Below are 18,315 nucleotides of genomic sequence, written 5' to 3'. Positions count from 1 at the left end.
TCGGCGATATTTTTACTACTTTTCCCCTGTGTTTGTCTGGAGATCCTACATGTAACCATGGCTGCATTGTTTACATGCAAAATTAGCTGTTAGCAGCCTGTAGCATGTCAATGCTAACTAGTGTAGGGCTTGATGATTTCCCTCGAGCTGAGGAGGAGGAGGTGAGGACATCGTGCTGGTTCTCGGATGTGAGCTGGGAGGTGACGACGTGGACCTGTCCTTCCATCCATCGTTGTTGGGAACGTGGGATCTAGCCCCGGGGGATGGACGAGCTAGCTGTGCTAACCCAGCGGCGTCGTGCTGTTCACGGACGTGGCTGACGGAGCTGACATCGGATGCCGGCGCCACATTGGAGGAGCTTCGCCTGCTGTGAGCAGACAGGATCCAGGAGACAGAGACTGAACAGACTGCTGGGGAGGCTCAGTCCTGGACCCTGTGGAGGTGGAGGCTGGCTGGGCTGGAGAGTGGTGGACGAGTGGTGGACGGGATGTCGTCATCTAATTTCTTATGGACTTTTTTTGCACTTTCTATACTCTTTCTTACTCTTGTTTACTTCAATGCTGCGGTGACTCCTGAATTTCCCCTCGGGGATAAATAAGATATTTTCTATTCTATTCTATTCTATTCTATTCTATTCTATTCTATTCTATTCTATTCTACTGTGGAGTGACTTTGCAGTGTTGATAAAAAATGACACCACACAGTCTTACTTTAAACACTCCTCAATCATGGTTGCAATAACTAAGTGTTTTACAATAAACCGTCCTTTGATCAGCACTGTTAACCCAGAAGTTGTTTGTTAGCAAACCTTCTCAGGAGAGTTTCATTAAAAATAATCAAAATCAATCAATAATCAAAATGAAACTGAGGTCTTTGGCAAGAACTGCAATGTTTTAAAATTGAGACAAGTGATTTCACTCAAACGATTTGAGTCATGATGAATTAAATAAAAGATTTAAGAAGCTTCAACTTTAATGCTAAAAGTAACAGACTTTAACTTCACTGCACTGTAAAAATAAACTATTGGTCAGACTTAGTAAAACTGTTTCCATTGGTGACCCACACAGATTTCTAAAAAACTGTTTAATGCTGGACTAACATCAGGGGTTTAAGTCTCATGTGCTTAGTAATTTGATTCATTTTAAATCATCACCTCGTATAAATCCAACTCAAAATTCAGACAAGCTAGCTTAAAATTTCAACTTTTCTATTAAATATTCTCTGTAACCAAACTTCATAAAAACTGCTTCTTTACATTTTAGGATAATGGTTTTAGCAAAGTAATTTTTTGCTGTTTAGTAACAGTGAGTGAGGAGGTAACCCAGTCGATATGAGACCCTGCTATACATGGCGGCACAGGCTGTATGTGCTCAATGAATTGGACTGCTTGTCTGTGCTTCACGGCACCAGTTGGCTACCCATGCTCAATGGTACAGACCAGCATCTGTGTACCTCATAATACATATTTGCTGTCTGTGTGCTGCATAGCACAGAATGGCTGTCTGTGTGCCGCATGTCCCAGGTCACCTGTCTGCGCTCAATGCCATAGACTGTCTGCACCAGTGGCAATCAAAGACTGCAAGGGAAGCTCAGCTTCCCCTAAAATGTCCCCAAAAAGGTGATATGTTCTTCTGTGAGTACATTTCATTGACAAAATATGCGCTAGAATTCCTTCATCTTTTGTTCAGAATCAGCTACCTATCACAGGTACCTGGCTCCACCTTCTTCTCATTCAGCGTCTCAGTGCTTTAACACAGTCGAATGCTGGGTGTCTTCTGACTTCAGCGGGGGAGCGTAGAGTTGTTCCACTGTGGAAACTGGATGGTCATTGGATAAATGCTGGGCTTTGTCCCGCCCATCAGACGCTCAGCGTCTCTGGGGGTCTATGAGGCAGTGGGCTGGCCTGGACACTGGGCTTCTGCATGATGATTGGATGATCTGTCAGAGGCCGAATCCCTTTTTGATTGACAGTGAAATGAGCCAGTCAGCGATCTTGAAGTATAACCCTCCACCGAAGCATCTTCTGTAGAGAGAAGCTTCTCCTGTTTAAAGCGGCTCAAGTCTTACACCTTCAACACAATGGGCCAAGGTCGTTTAAGCAGTCTAGCTCTGCTGGCCATTGAGAGAACACTGGTAAAACGCACAGTATCTGCTGGTTTTTAAAAGACTGTGAAAGAGAAACTCGGGGGACACATGTATCTTCGCTCAAAACTGGCAGATGATACACATCAGTCTGGCACAGGTCAAAGGGAGACAGACTTTTATACAGGAGGTAATATAGAACACTGGAAAAACACCTGGTTGGTACGACAGGGTCACAGATCATTTTCTTGAAAAGGGACAGAGGGTAGAATTTACGTTTAAATAATTTAACAAATTTATGATGTAGGTCGGAAAAAAATTAGCTTCCCCTCCTTGACTGACCAGCAGCCGCCACTGGTCTGTACACTAGCTACAGATGGGCTTCCTGTGTCCCACAGAATGCATCACTGCACCCCAATCAAAATGCTGTCCCAGTGGTGTTATTTCAAAGTTAACTAAAAAAATTCACTGCGACATATAGAGCACAGACAGTCAGTCTGTGTCATGAAGCAAAGCTATCTCGCCCGTGCTGTGTGCAGAGCACAGACAATCTCTGCTGTTGAGGACTGACAGGCAGTCAGTGCCATGTGGAGCACAGACAGCATGGGCTCTAATTTTGTGGCGCAGCGCAGGGGGCGCAAGCCTGGCGCAGCCTGCGCAGTGCTGATTTCGTGCGGCGCACCGCTGTGCGCTGTGCGCTGCCAATTTGACAATTTGGTAGACCGTCTGCGCAGAGATGGGTGTGACGGCGCGCCAGGGGGAGTTGACGGCGCACCAGGGGGAGGTGTCAGCAGATTCATGTTGGCGCAGTGACAATTTCATGCCAAAAAAGTGCGCTGAAAGCTCGCTAGCACCAACCTGGTCTCTCCTCGGCGCAAGGCGGAGCGCACCCCACGCAGCTGTAATTTGGTGACAGGCGCACATGTGCGCACATGTTATCAAAGCTTCAGAGGCAGGTTTCCAGAGTGTCAGGCACATTTTAATGCAATAAACAATCACAGCAATCACTATTTAATGTAACTGTCTGAACCAGCATACACGTTTGTATCTATATTAACTGTCCCGTCACATCTGATGTCAGATTAAAGCAGTTTGTCATAATGGAAAGTTAACCTGACGGCAGCTGGAAGTTTGATGCACATCTTACAATCAAACAATAAACAGCCTTAACATCTGATACTGAGTATATATCTGGCTTCTCTCATTTCATTTAATTCAAAGAAAAGAGGGAGAGAAAAGACGAAGAAAAAAGAGACAAAATAAATGTGTGTCACTCAGGATTTACCCGTGATTTCCCATATTCCTCTGTTTTAGTCTTTATTTTTAACGTGATCTAAAAAGATTGAGTACATTATTGTAAGGAGGATGAGGTGGAGACACCGGGAGAGTATACAGTATATCACCAAAGGTTCTGCTATTTGGCGATGACAAACCAGGAGTGCAGGTGGATCAAAAGTATTCTGAATGGATAAACCAGCTGTGTTACTGTCTCTTAATTTTTTACTCCAGATAATGACAAAGGAACAGATTAAATCTGTCCCGGGAGATGGCCCACACGGTGACGCGCGTCGTGTCCTCCGATGCGCCCCGCTGTCCATTCTCCTGCTGCAGGGACAGTGGCTCTGACTGTCTCCGCTGCTAGCACTCTCCGCGGTGCAGAGGATCAGTCAGACCAATCAGACGCTGCGCCTTGGCCGCAGGGCATTTAAAGGCGAGGAGAGGCGCTCATTTGATTGGTGAAAACAAGCGCTCGGCTGTGTTAAACCCACTCACAGCTTTTCTCCTCCCTCTCTGCCATTTGCGCGGAGGGAGGCGTGGACGCGCAGCTCTGCGCTCATGTGCGCCTGTACTGCGCCTCTCTTGGCACTGAAGGAAACTTGCAAAGTGCGCCGGTCACGCCCTGTGTGCACGGCGAAGGGTGGCGCAGGGCAGGTGCGCCTGCGCCTGGTCTACGAAATTAGAGCCCCATATGTCCCCATGCATCATACCAATGTACAGCAGAGTCTCATATACACTGCATTCCCTCATCACCCATGGTTACAAAACACCATCACAACAAAAATTACTTCCTTCAACCTTTTATTGTGTTAATCATTACTCTGTATATCTAATGGTGAAATGCACTTGAATAGTTTAAGTAATCCAACAAAACTTTTTCTTTTTTTATCCTAGTTTCACTTCAACTATGAGAGACAGATTCTAAATAAATTAAGAAAATCACATTGTACTTTTTAAAAACTAATTTGCATTTTTATTTCATGAAAGAAGTATTTGATCACCTATCAACCTGCAAGAATTCTGGCTCTCACAGACCTGTTAGCTTATCTTTCCCATCATATGTTATATTATTCAGCTACGTGTTAACTCTGGGCATAGGTTTGACTCTGGAGCTGGATGGAAAAACTAGTTAGTGCAGGATGTAAATCAGGCGTCATCTCCCCAGAACAGAGCAACAACTCAGTGAAATAAATGAGCGAAACAATACTTACACTCATGGATATTGAGTAAAATATTTAATGAAATACATATGTACATTTGATCTCTTAGTTGTTTTTTTTATTTACAATAAACAAACAATGTTTCAAATAAATAGATAAAAAAAAATAAATCAAAGTACCATTGTGGGGTGTTGTGTGTAGAATTTCTAAGAAAAAAAAAGATTTATTCCATTTTGGAATAAGGCTGTAACATAACAAAATGTGGAAAAAGTGAAGAACTGGCAGTACTTTCAGGATGCACTGTTTATAGTGTCTCATAAAATCAATGCTGTAGATGTGTTTATAAAAACAAGAGACAAAGTTTACAGATGATATTTCTTCTTGAGCCACTTTTCTATAGCTCAGTTATTTTAATTAATAACCAAACTTTAATGAAAATAACTTGGTTGTCCAGCAAAAAACATCCCCCTCAAACCTTTGCAGCTCCCTTCATGTTGTCCCCCGTTTCCACTCTCATTAAACAGTTTGTTTTTTTAATTTATCTTGTATCATGTTTACACCCACACAGGTTTATTGGAATATTTTCACAAACTTTCAGTGACTATCAATAACATGCCCTTTATAACAGAACACAAAGTCAACCGGCTTCATTCAGAGCAGCTGAGGAGGTTTACCCCCCTGCTGTGTGTTGGTGTGAAGAAGAAAAGAAGTGTCCTTAATTTATGAACAAACGTGTCAAACTTTTTGGAGTTTAAATATTTTTGCACATTCAGGGCAGCTTTAAGGTTTTCCTACTGTGAGAAAGCTGATGTTTTGTCAGATATGATTTGCGTCTAAACCTTTTTCCACATCCAAAGCACTTGTAATGTCTGGTGTGAACAAGCATATGTGCAGTCAGCCCTTCTTTGCGACTAAATTTTTTGCCACAGTCAGTGCAGCTGAAAGGTTTTTCTCCAGTGTGGACAACCATATGTGCAGTCATGTCTGATTTGCGAATAAATTTCTTCGTACATTCAGAGCAGCTGAAACATTTTTCTTTGTTGTGAACAACCATATGTGCAGTCAGACTTTGTTTGTAACTGAATTTTTTCGTACATTCAGTGCAGCTGAAACATTTTTCTTTGTTGTGATTAAACATATGTGCAGTCAGACTTTTTCTGTGTCTAAATTTTTTCGTACATTTAGTGCAGCTGAAAGGATTTTCTCCGGTGTGGACAAACATATGTGCAGTCAGACTTTTTTCTGAAGTAAATTTTTTCGGACATCTAGTGCAGCTGAAACGTTTTTCTTTGGTGTGGACAAACATATGTGCAATCATGTCTGATTTGCTACTTAATTCTTTGCCACAGTCAGTGCAGATGAAAGGTTCATCATGGTGGACAAACATATGTGTAGCCAGGGTTTTTTGGTAACAAAATTTTTTCGGACATTTAGTGCAGCTGAAAGGTTTTTCCCCAGTGTGGACAAACATATGTGCAGTCAGGGTTGAGTTGCAACTAAATTTTTTGCCACATTCAGTGCAGCTGAAAGGTTTTTCTTCAGTGTGGACAACCATATGCTCAGTCAGGGTTGAGTTGAGACAAAATTTTTTCGGACATTTAGTGCAGCTGAAACGTTTTTCTTTGGTGTGGACAACCATATGTGCAGTCATGTCGGATTTGCGACTAAATGTTTTACCACAGTCAGTGCAGCTTAAATGTTTTTCTTTGGTGTGGACAACCATATGTCTAGTCATGTCTACTTTGCGACCAAATTTTTTGCCACAGCCCATGCAGCTGAAACGTTTATCTTTAGTGTGGATAACCATATGTGCAGTCATGTCGGATTTGCGACTAAATTTTTTACCACATTGAGTGCAGCTGAAAGGTTTTTCTCCAGTGTGGACAACCATATGTGTAGTCAGAACTGAGTTGAAACAAAATTTTTTACCACATTCAGTGCAGCTGAAACGTTTTTCTTTAGTGTGAACAAACATATGTGCAGTCAGCCCTGATTTGCTACTAAATTTTTTGCCACATTGAGTGCAGCTGAAAGGTTTTTCTCCGGTGTGGACAACCATATGTGCAGTCATGTCGGATTTGCAACTAAATGTTTGACCACAGTAAGTGCAGCTGAAATGTTTTTCTTTGGTGTGGACAACCATATGTCTAGTCATGTCTACTTTGCGACCAAATTTTTTGCCACAGCCCGTGCAGCTGAAACGTTTATCTTTAGTGTGGATAACCATATGTGCAGTCATGTCTGATTTGCGACTAAATTTTTTACCACAGTCAGTGCAGCTGAAAGGTTTTTCTCCAGTGTGGACAACCATATGTGTAGTCAGAACTGAGTTGAAACAAAATTTTTTACCACATTCAGAGCAGCTGAAACGTTTTTCTTTGGTGTGGACAAACATATGTGCAGTCAGCCCTTCTTTGCGACTAAATTTTTTGCCACAGTCAGTGCAGCTGAAAGGTTTTTCTCCTGTGTGGACAACCATATGTGCAGTCATGTCTGCTTTGCGACCAAATTTTTTTCCACATTCAGAGCAGCTGAAGGGTTTTTGTTTTGAGTGCAATAACTTATGTTTAATCACACTTGAGTTGCGTTTAAAAATTTTACCACATTCAGAGCAACTGTAAGTTTTTTCTTTTGAGTGAACAAACCTATGCGAGATCAGATGACGTTTCAGGTTAAATACTTCCCCACATTCAGGACAGCTGTAAGTTTTTTTTTTAAAGTGATTTAACATGTGTCCCCTTAAACCTAGGTCTTTCTCAAATTCTTCTCCACGCTCCAAGCAGATGTAAGGTCTCTTTTCTGGGAGAGAAACCACGTGATTGATTTCAAGAGATTCAGGACGATTTTGTGATTCTACAGCCTCTGTCATATTGTTTGCAGCAGACTTTAATCTTTTAGGACAGTCTCTGGTCTCCTCCCAGTCACCTGCCCTATCTGCAGTTCCTGATCCAGCATCCAAGGAGTCTTCGGTCTCTGATCCAGTATCTGGGGAGGCTTTGATCTTAACCTCAATCTCTGGTTGTGAATTTCTTTCTGGATCTGAGCTCTTTACTGGTTCTGGTCTTCCACAGTCCTCTCCACCAGCTGCTGTTTCCATATGGTCAGTTAGTCTCTGATGAAGCAGTGAGGACTGAGGTTTCTCTTCATCATTTTCACTCTTCATATGGACTGAAGGAAACAGGACCTTGGTATCAGCCACCTCCAGTCCTTGAAGCTGCTCTCTGCCCTGACCGATCCACAGTTCCTCCTTTTCCTCTGTCATGAGTGGGGACTCATTAACACCATTGTGGACATCAGGTTCTTCTTCTAAGTGATTGCCCACCATGTCTGAGTGACTTTCCATATGTGTCGGCAGATTTCTTTCATCACAGGGACAAGGTTTTAAATTTGAGTGACTCGATTCATGTTCCTTCAGATCTTCTTTGCAGCTAAATCCTTTATCACATACATGACAGAGGAATGGTTTTTCTTGTTTTTCTGTGAGTTTTTCTCGTTTCTTTTTAAATTTTTCTCGTCTTTTTGTAAGTTTTTCTCGTTTTTTTGTGAGTTTTTTGTGACGAATAACATGAATTGAAAGATCACTTTGACTCTTAAACCTGTCACCACATTCTCGGCAGGGGTAAGGTCTTTTAATCGAGTGAACAGTCTTATGTTTAACCAGACCTTTTTTACTGAGAAATCCACGCCCACATTTACAACAGATGAAAGGTCTTTGGTCTGGGTGTAAAACTATATGTTTTTCCAGGGAAACTAGGTGGTAATATCCTTTACCACATTCAGGACAGGTGTAAGGTTTTTTCCCTGTGTGAACACTGAAATGTACATCCAGGAGACTTGGTGTGTTAAATCCTTCTCCACACACCGAGCAGATGTACGGTTTTACTCTGGTGTGACGAAGTATGTGTTTGTTCAGATATCTTTGAAGGGTGAATGTTTTACCACATTCAGAACAGCTGTACGGTGGTTGAGTCTGAACTTGAATCTCTAGTTGTAAATTTCTTTCTGGATCTGAGCTCCTCTCTGGTTCTGGTCTTCCACAGTCCTCTCCACCAGCTGCTGTTTCCATATGGTCAGTTGGTCTCTGATGAAGCAGTGAGGACTCAGGTTCCTCTTCATCATTTTCACTCTTCATATGGACTGAAGGAAACAGGACCTTGGTATCAGCCTCCTCCAGTTCTTGAAGCTGCTCTCTCCCCTGACCAGTCCACAGTTCCTCCTGTTCCTCTTTAATGAGTGGGGACTCATTATCCTCCTGGTCTGGATAGGGGCTCCTCTCCTGCTGCTCAGGGGGAAGCTCCTCTTTCTTCACCATTAGTAGCTGAACATCTGCAGGACACAGTGAACAAATAATAGATATTAGATCATCTTCCTGATGGAGAATCTGAAAGAAAAAAACTCAGGTATTTATTTTCAGCACTGCTGCTGAACTGTAATGACAATCTCATTTACTGGACAAATGATTACAGGAGCCTCCTGCTTGTTGAGACATTGATCTGAAAGAACTGAAGGTGGAGTTCACCTTTACACACATCTGTTAACCAAAGATATGGATTCATATAATTTCAAACTAACATTCAAGAAACTAGATCATTCTTTAGGAGGAGCATGTGCGGTGTTGAACACATGGGGCAAGAGTAGCAATGAGAGATGCTGTGTCCTAACAGCCTCTTAATGAAAATGTAAAGTGCCATTTGCACTCAAGCAAGACAAAAAACCTAAGGCCAATAAGCTGTGAATTTAGTGCACTAAAAGCTGCAAAATGAAAGCTGCTAAAACTAGAGCTGAAACAATACCTCAAATAACTCGAGGTACTCGAGGAAAAAAAATGCTCGAGGGATTTTCTCCGTTTCTCGTTAATTTTTTAAAAAAGATCAAAGAGTGGTATTTCAAATAAAGCTGATGCTACACTTGGAGAGTTTTCATACCCCTCAAGTCACCTCTTTTCCAAATAGTGACTAACAACAAATCTAGCTTCTTTTCTGGAGTTTGGAGACTGATATGAAAGCATATATTGATCTGCATCAGCTGCTTGTCAACAAGCCGCACGTGCTGAGCCCCTCCCCTACCCAAAATCACTCACTCATCACAGACGGACGTCTCGCTCGCAGCAGTCTCTCGTCACGGTCACACTGGCTACCTGAACTGTTTTCATACACTCTTCACAGTCCATTTTATTTGATCAGTGTGACTCACTTCTCTTTGGCACCTTAGGAGAGGTGAGCTTTAGCGCGGTCCACTTCATCCACGCGCACAAACGCGGATACTCCATATGATCAATGACATACGATCGCTGCGACCGCTTCTCTCAACAGTCATTTTAAACAATAGCGGGGGTGTCAGAGGGCTGTGTTCCACCTAAACGACTTAATATGAGCCTAAAAGTCACTGAAGTTGTAGCAGTGTTCTCTGCGCCTCATTGTGCAGGCGGGTAGAGTATGGCACGGCTTGGATGGCTAGGGTGACTGCGCAGGAGTCTGCGTATGAATGAATAGTGCAGGAGGATCGATATTTCAACATCATCTCCCTGAATGTGGAGTTCATTTTATTTTCCATACAGCGCCAGATCACAGCAGAAGTGATTTAGAGTTCCCTCTCTCTTGAATCAGGTCCATACCTTGTTTTTTAATCTAATAGATAAAATAACCTTATGTCACTAACCTAATTTCATGACGGGATGTCGTTTCTACATCGTTGGGTTCATATTTCTCCTCACGGAACTTCACAGTGCGTGAAAGAGCGCGTGATCTTTAGCGCACGGCAAAGTTCTGCTCCAGCGCGTTCACAGACACAAACACACGCGCGCATTTACACACAGACACATTCATTCCCTATAGAGGACACATAAACCACACCACCACAAGAAACATCTCCAACGCTTTCTCCATGAAGATGCCACACTCGTTCTCCTGCGCTCGCACCCTCACCCCCCGCTGCCGTAACCCCCCACCCCACCCCCCCACCCCACCCCCCCCAAAAAAAAAAAAAAAAAAGAACCTGTTAACCCAGGGGAAACACTGGCGTGATATTACACATTTTCTGTCCCTCACACGATGTTATTCCTCTCTCCTTCAGTGTCCACAACCGTTACATACAAATGACTTGTTGTGCAAATTAGTTGATTACTGATATAGTGTTGTAGATAATCTACAAAACACAGCACTGAAGAGTGAAGAAGATTAAAAAACAAAAACATAATAGAGCTAACTGGGCAGGTGTCAAGGGTAGAAGGGTACAAATATCAAGTAGTAATGGAGCCATATGTGCTCTAATACAGCAGGGATCATCATTTTAGTCTGAACACTGCAATGACTCAAAATCTTTCAAGAATGTCTCATTCCTACTTAAAATGTCACATATATAGTCAGAATTTAAAATTTATCACCCAAAGTGACTTGATTTTAAACTTGCTTGAAACAAATTTCCATTCGAAAAATAATTGCTGTTTAAGTACGCGAAAATGTGTTTTATCTGAGTACTCGAGTACTCGATGTAATTTTCAGTAGAGTACTCGAGTACTAAAATATTCGATAGTTGCAGCCCTAGCTAAAACAATAACATACACACCTGGTACAAATGTCAAGACCAGTTCAAAAAATTGCAACATTTTTTACCTGTTCTTGGCCAGTTCCAGAGTCAAATTTTTCCCTGTTTGATCTAAAAAAGGTTCCCAGTAGAGTTTCAAAATGCAAAAAAAAAAAAAAGTGAAACAGGAGTGACACCAAAAATGAATTAAAAGAAAGAAATAGTGAAAATGCAATTTATTGTAATGACCAATTCAAATAAAATTGTACTGAATTCCAAGCACTTTCTAAGCGATTTTAGCTTCAGTCATAGTTTTACTCACTGTGGTGTGATTTTTCTCTGTAAAGTGAAGTGCAGCACCTCTATAGATTCAGAACAACCATGGCTGTAGGCTGATGTAACGCAGTTATGTCTTAATGTAGTGTTACAAAATTTAAAAGCTGTTATTTTTTAGAAAAAAAAGAAACAACAATAATTTTTTTCTGATTTTAAAAAAATTCCCAGAATAAGGTGGGAGTATATACAACACACCTTCAGGTACCCTGAGGCATAAGGAACACAGGAACAAAGTGGTGTGGTTCCATCTTTATAGAATCTACATATTGTAGCACCCCAGATAAGCTGATTGGCATTCAGGCTGGTTTTTGCTTCTGTCACATTTTATCTCACTGTGGACTCGTTTTTCACTGCAATATGAAGTTCTACATTTCTATGAGGTCAGGAGAACCAAGGCAAAAGCCAGGTGTAACTAAACAATGTCTCAGCAATATAACATAACCAGAATGCAAGAAATTATTCACAAAAGAAAAGCAGGCATTAAAATTTTCTGAATATTTACTATAAAAAAACAAAAACTGTGAAAAACTATATACAAAACACCTAATTCAAGTTTAGGATCAAAGAAAAATGAAGTATTTTTTGTTCCACAAGCTCGAAACACACAAACTGTTGCTGATTGGTGCAGAGCAGCCACAAGATGAAACATGACACCCGGCAGATGAAAGGCATTTTTCCAAAGAATTCTTTAGATTTAGATACAAGACATATATCGATCATTTAGGGCTTGTTGAAAGCAGTAAAGAGTGTAGAATTATTTGTTCTTTACATAATAGATCCAAAACAAATGTTTTTTTTTCTGTGGATTTTCAACGAGGACCTGTGAATAAATGTGATGTTGATGACAGTCTAACAAAAATCATCGTTTTTTTCTGACGGTTTTCGGCATGTTGTTGAAATCTCGTGTGATATATTCAGGGACCGACAGAAATTTGAGAATCTAACAATAGTACCACTTTTTACAGCTCGAGAATAGGAAAACGGTTTGTACAAGTCAGTGATTTAAAAATAAGTTTTTGAACCGACCCGCGGGTTTGGGATTCTGAGGATTAAGACCACAGATCAAAAAAGGTGCTAGCATCAGGCTAGCATAAACACACAGCACAGTAAGTGAGCTTTGAGAGCTCGCCAAAGGCAGGTTAACGTAGTAGAAATAAGGAGGAAAAAATAAATGATTGTAAAGTGGAATGCCACATCCCGTGTAGTAGAAAAAATTCAGATTCAAACCAAATCAGCAAGGTGAGCCCATGCTACAATGTTATCAGTAAAATTTCAACTGATAACAGATATATGATATAAACACAATTTCCTTACAATCACTTTAGGAATGCCACAGAAATGAGAAACCAAGAGAGTGCTCGCACCACAGATCTAGCTGTTATTGTATATAAAGGATTGGCGGCAAAGTAACACCTGCTGTGGCACATGACAGTGAGTAGATAAACAGAACCTGACTTGGGCCTACCAGTAGGGGGCATATCAGTCACTGATCAAATGTTCAAACGGCTCAGGCACCCTCACTACAGGACTCGAATGAGCCGGCTTTAATGTTTGGTTAGGCTTAGATGGAAGTTGACAAACATGTCGTGTTTTAATAAAGGCCGAGACATCTTCATTAAAAACTGAGGTCAAGCCAGCACACATTTCAAAACACTTTGTCTAGCCAGCAAACATGTTGCGGTGTGCGCATATATGGCACATTACGGTAATAGCGACAAACGCCTCATTTCATAGTAAAAGCAGCCTTCCACACAACCCCAGGACAAGGAAATGTGAAAATTGAGGGGGCTTTTATTTTAAAATTCCATATCAGAGTGAGCTGTTTTTTTTCTGAGTGTCATCCTGAGGTCATCAAGGAATCATTAGTCTGAACTGGAATGGTCCAGTTATATCACATGTTTTTATCTTTTTAGCCAAACGTAAACTTTTGGCTTAATCTAAGGAAATACTAACGTGTCGAAGAACTTTATTTTGAAAGACTATATGAAATTGACTTGCATTTCTGAGGTCCTCGAGAGGGTAATGGCTGCGGCCTGCGGGAAGGCGGGCTAGACGTCCAGCCCCGCCTACAAAGGTCCAGCCCCGCCCAACAATTCCAAATATAGAAATCTTCCCCAGATCACTCCACCTCTTCCCATCATGCTTCGGTGTCAAGATGGTTCATGTCAGTGAATGAAATTACGTTGCTACAATAAATGCAATGAATGAAAAGCTTTATTCACATCTCATGGCGATTCTGTTGCTATCTTGCTGTTGTATAGCTTCAGGTTATTTTGGCAGGTTAATAGTCAACATTTAGCTTGTGTGGTAAAATTACCCTACACGATATTAGCGTCAGCGTTGTGAGCATTAGTGTAAGCATTGTTGTTGTAACCATAGGTTGCAATTTAGCGGTGTGTGTGCGTGTGTATATGTCTGTGTCTGTCTGTCATTTTCATTGGGTATGTCGAAAGTGACGAACTTGGAAGTTACATGAAATAGTTACGTTATGTAATGTAAAAATTCTACTTTTGTGTCTAAATTTATTGACATGTTGTGCTTTCCTTTTAGGAGTGGACAGCGAAGAAGAAGAATTTCAGTCAACTGTTCTTGTTTTGTATTATTTTGTTTGAATAAATTGTTGAAACATCTGTAATAGATGATTTATCAGTCTGTGGTGGCAACTGTGTTGTTTTATGCTGCAGTCTGTTGGGGAGGCTGCATCATACACAAAGATGCAAGGCAGCTGGGTAAACTACTTGGTGGTGGAGACATGTACACAGAAGGTGTGAGAGGCCGTTCAGAACAACCACCAGGATCATCCACTTTATAACATCTTGATGGATAAAAAAAAAAAAAAAAAACGCCAGTGGTAGACATTTTCCCTTCTTAATTGCAGGATGAAAAGATAATAACTGTACAGTTTTTGCAGGGATATCGCTTGGTCTGCTTGGAGGCTGCATTCATAGTATCATGTTTAGCCTGACCTGCTATTGCTTCCATAATTTGATCAGAAAAGTCTGTTCATTGTTGCTAAACAATAGAACAGCTTTTCCTTTAATTTCCGTTATTTGCTATCACTAACACTTGTTCACACATTCTGATATTAGGTCAGATGTAATAAAAATAAAATAGTACTAAAGATGGTGGTGTACTGGATGCTCTCTATAGAAATGTAATTGTAGAGAGAGGTCTGGTCAGGAGGTTGGCAAAGGTAAGTTCTGTTGGTAACAATTTGAATGAATAAAATAGTCAATAAAAGCAACTATTAAAGTTTAAACAGAGTTTAATATTAATAAATTAATGTTGGCTAAATAGTGGTAAAAACTTTTTTTGGTCTGATACATCACTGGAAGATAAGTAAATTATATAATGTGATCTTTGACTGATTATATAAAAATGCCTTGATTGATGTAGCCTACATAATTGTGAGTAACTGATTAATAAACTGACAGTCACTCACTTCTCAACTCCTTAGCATTCTGCTAGACCATTCTCCTTGCGGGTTTCCGTTTGTGTGATAAACGGTGAAAAACGTATTATTATTTGCAAAAAAACAACATATCGCTGTCAAAAACAAACAGTTTTCTTGTTCATTCATATTTTTTAAATGTTTATTATTTCTAAGTCAGCCTTCAGTCAAATAGTACGCTGTTTCAATCGAGTTTCTGAAATCCCTGAACAAACCACAATGGCGTAGTGGATGTGGGCGCGGCTAGACGTGTGACGTATGTGACATGGGTGGGGTTGGATGTCTAGCCCCGCCTTCCCGCAGGTCGCAGCCGTTAGTACTTGAGGTCCTCAGTTGTGTGGGAGGTTGCTTTTACTTTGAAATGAGGCGTTTGTCGCTATTACCGTAATGTGCCATATATGCGCGCAGCGCAAAACAATGTGTGAGCTGGCTTGACCAAGTGTTTCGAGTTGTGTGCTGGCTTGGCAACAGCTTTTAATCCGTGGCCAAAAAAAAAAAAAGTTTCCGGACTCATAGGTCTTTCTAACACTGGACTCGTCATGCAGAACCCTCACACAACAATTTGCATAATCTGCCCACCCAGCACGACCATTTTTAACTTCAACTTCAACTTTATTTTATTTGTATGGCACTTTTCATGCTTCTGCAACACAAAGTGCCTCACAGAGGATAAAAACAAAAGGGAAGACCAAAAAAACAAAACAAACAAAGACAAAGGAATTATGCTTCTTACAGCTTGAATTTAGTGTTTAAAGAAGGCTAACTCGTCCGAATGAATGGAGCTAAACGCCGCTTCAGTCCCCAAAATGACACGCATAATTTTGATGACGTCGATCATAAATTGATCTAAAAAAAGAGAGGAGAGCATAACTTAACTTCAGAGCAGCCGTTATTAGTCAGTAATTCAGTCCGGTTAATATCGCCCATGTGTTTCGTTTTTTTCCGAACGAATCATTCACAAACAGCACATCACTGATGTAGAACTGCAGTTAGCCTGTAAGCTAATTTATTAGCAGCCCGTGCTTTTTTGTTCGTGATTTATTGCACTGTAGATGGATTTGTTGACTCCTTAGGGATGACAAGCACGAGTGGCAAAGCCTTCATCGGTGGAAGCCGTTTCAGAAAGTCTGAAACAACTTCTACCGGAGACGTTACATTAGTGTCAGCAGAGATCGACTTGAGTTTCTGTTAAAAATGAAAATGAGGCCTTTCACTGACGACTTTTCGCGGATGCATCTTCCCTAAACGGGTTCAGATAATCCTGAAAAGCTTGTCTGATGATGATACTTTGACACACTCAAATCGCATACAGAACCAAACTAAGATGAAAACCTGAATAAACCTATTTTTCGACACAGCAGATTATCACTAGACTCCACATTTCTAGAGGAATCTGTAGTGGCTTTTATCACGACTTAAATCACATTAACGCATATATAATTTGAGGTCAGAACTTTCGCCTTTAAACACTCGATCCCCCAAAACATTATCACACACATGTTCAGAAACCAACCTGCTCTGTGCAGCTTTATCTCAGGTATTAAAATCACATCCAGTAGTTCACTTTGTCGCTGGAGCTCCTCTTCGTATCCAGACGGTGTTCTTTGTTCGTCCATGTCTCTGATAACAGCAGCGAGCAGCCGCCGCTCGAATAAATCTTCAAGATCCTTGAATCTGGACATCTCCTCATCCAAGACTCGAGTACAAAATAGAAAACCAAACGCTAGTATATTTCTGTGAGGGGATTTTCTGTGTTGTCTGACGGAAGCGTTTCAGAGAAAGTTTAACTAGGAGGGAGGGGCGGGGGGCAAGATGGCCGAATGAGTGGACACTTTCTGTCGAGCTCTGCAAAAAAAAAAAAAAAATCATGAAAAGCGGTACAAACGCGTATTTTCTAAGACGTCAAACGCCTACAATATTCAGCAATTCTCAAGACTGATGTGACTTAATGTAGATTCAGAAAGAAAAAGCCCTCCAGTTGATGCCATACGAAAACTGACGTTAGCATTTCTTCTTCTTCTTCTTCTTCTTCTTCTTCTTCTTCTTCTTCTTCTTCTTCTTCTTCTTCTTCTTCTTCTTCTTCATTTCCGGTATCGTATACGCGGCAAGGCATATTACTGCCCTCCACTGGTCCCTATTCATTTTTTTCTTAACTAGATCTTATCATACACTCCCGTTTCATGCAGGAACTGCAGCACTACTTTGGTTGTCGTTAGGTGGTTCTCGTTATGGCTGAGTAAAGAAAAAATAGACAGAATTTCCTGTTGTTGCAAACGTTGAACGTGCTTCTTCTTCTTTCTTCTTCTTCTTCTTCTTCTTCTTCTTCTTCTTCTTCTTCTTCTTCTTCTTCTTCTTTTCCGGCAGACTAGGCACAACTCGGTGCTTTACTGCCACATACAGAATGTTTTACTCATATTTTGAGGCAATGAACATCACTGGGTGAATACATTAATCCTGTACTTTCCTTTTTTAGTGGTTTGTATTCTTAAGTCAGTCAGGTATGATGTAGTGTTATATGCTTGTTATGAAAATACATTATTTTGTATTTTGACATCATTGCTGTGTGCCCAGTGTTGCACATTGCATCCTATCATATATCATACATCATGTTGTATCCTATCATATCAAGTTGTTTCTTAATGAGGGTGACCTGATGAGTCCTGATTCCCCTATAGTGAAGTCAGAGTTGGGTTTGATATTTGAAGGTCATCATTATTGTTCAACGTCAAACTAACTTCACAGTTTGCTGAGCTTAGCAAGACAGTAGCATTATGTGGTGAGTGTACTGTATGTGGCACAGTAAGAGGGACTGCCTGGGATTTAGAAAGCCCATGACACATCAAAGGTTGACAGCTGGATTGATGTCATGACTGGTTTCTATGAATTATCATTAACACTTATCTGTACTGAAAAATGAATGCAACTCAGACAAAAAAAAAAAAAAAAGACCCTCTTTGATGAGTGATATTAACATTGTTATTATCAAGGCTCTGTGTTGGGCCCCATCTTCTACCTGCTTCCCTGGGTAAGCTCATTAGCAGTCATGGGATTTCTAGACACTAGGGACTATTGCTATGCTGATGACACCCAGCTTTACATAAAGACCAACCCCTTCTCCACTGTTCCTCTGTCCACTGTGACCACCTGCCTGGAGGAGATAGAGGCATGGATGAAGCTCAACCTCCTCCGGTTGATCTGTACCAAAACAGAGGTCATCCTCATTGGAACACCACATCAGCTCCACTCTTCCACCATCACCAGTGTCACCTTTACTAAAACATCCCCCTCTCCACTTCTGTCATCAACTTAGGTATAAAAATCAACCCACAACCAACTTCTAGAACCCACAACAAGCACCTCTGTAAGACCTCATTCTACCATCTCCAGAACATCTCCAAGCCCTGTCCAGCACTCACCCTGGCAGATGCAAAGAAGCTCATCCACGCCTTTATCTTTTCCAGGCTTGATTACTGTAATGCACTCTTC

The 18,315-nt window shown here is 41.0% G+C and overlaps 1 protein-coding gene across 1 annotated transcript; it reads right to left on the bottom strand.

The window, feature by feature from the left end:
- Positions 1 to 4,172: 4,172 nt before the first annotated feature.
- LOC141802422 (uncharacterized) lies at positions 4,173 to 16,886 on the bottom strand. The gene is made up of 2 exons (XM_074685975.1): positions 16,343 to 16,886; positions 4,173 to 8,846 (listed from the first exon to the last, which is right to left on the bottom strand). The coding sequence occupies exons 1-2, from the start codon at positions 16,509 to 16,511 to the stop codon at positions 5,290 to 5,292; spliced, it is 3,726 nt and encodes a 1,241-aa protein (XP_074542076.1). The 5' UTR covers positions 16,512 to 16,886; the 3' UTR covers positions 4,173 to 5,289.
- Between the last annotated feature and the right edge of the window lie 1,429 nt (positions 16,887 to 18,315).

This window comes from Halichoeres trimaculatus, unplaced genomic scaffold (genome assembly GCF_033239565.1).
Source record: "Halichoeres trimaculatus isolate MK-OKI-2021-1 unplaced genomic scaffold, fHalTri1.1 fHalTri1_scaffold_13, whole genome shotgun sequence".
NCBI lineage: Eukaryota > Metazoa > Chordata > Actinopteri > Labriformes > Labridae > Halichoeres > Halichoeres trimaculatus.
This window is presented reverse-complemented; position numbering and strand designations above follow the sequence as displayed.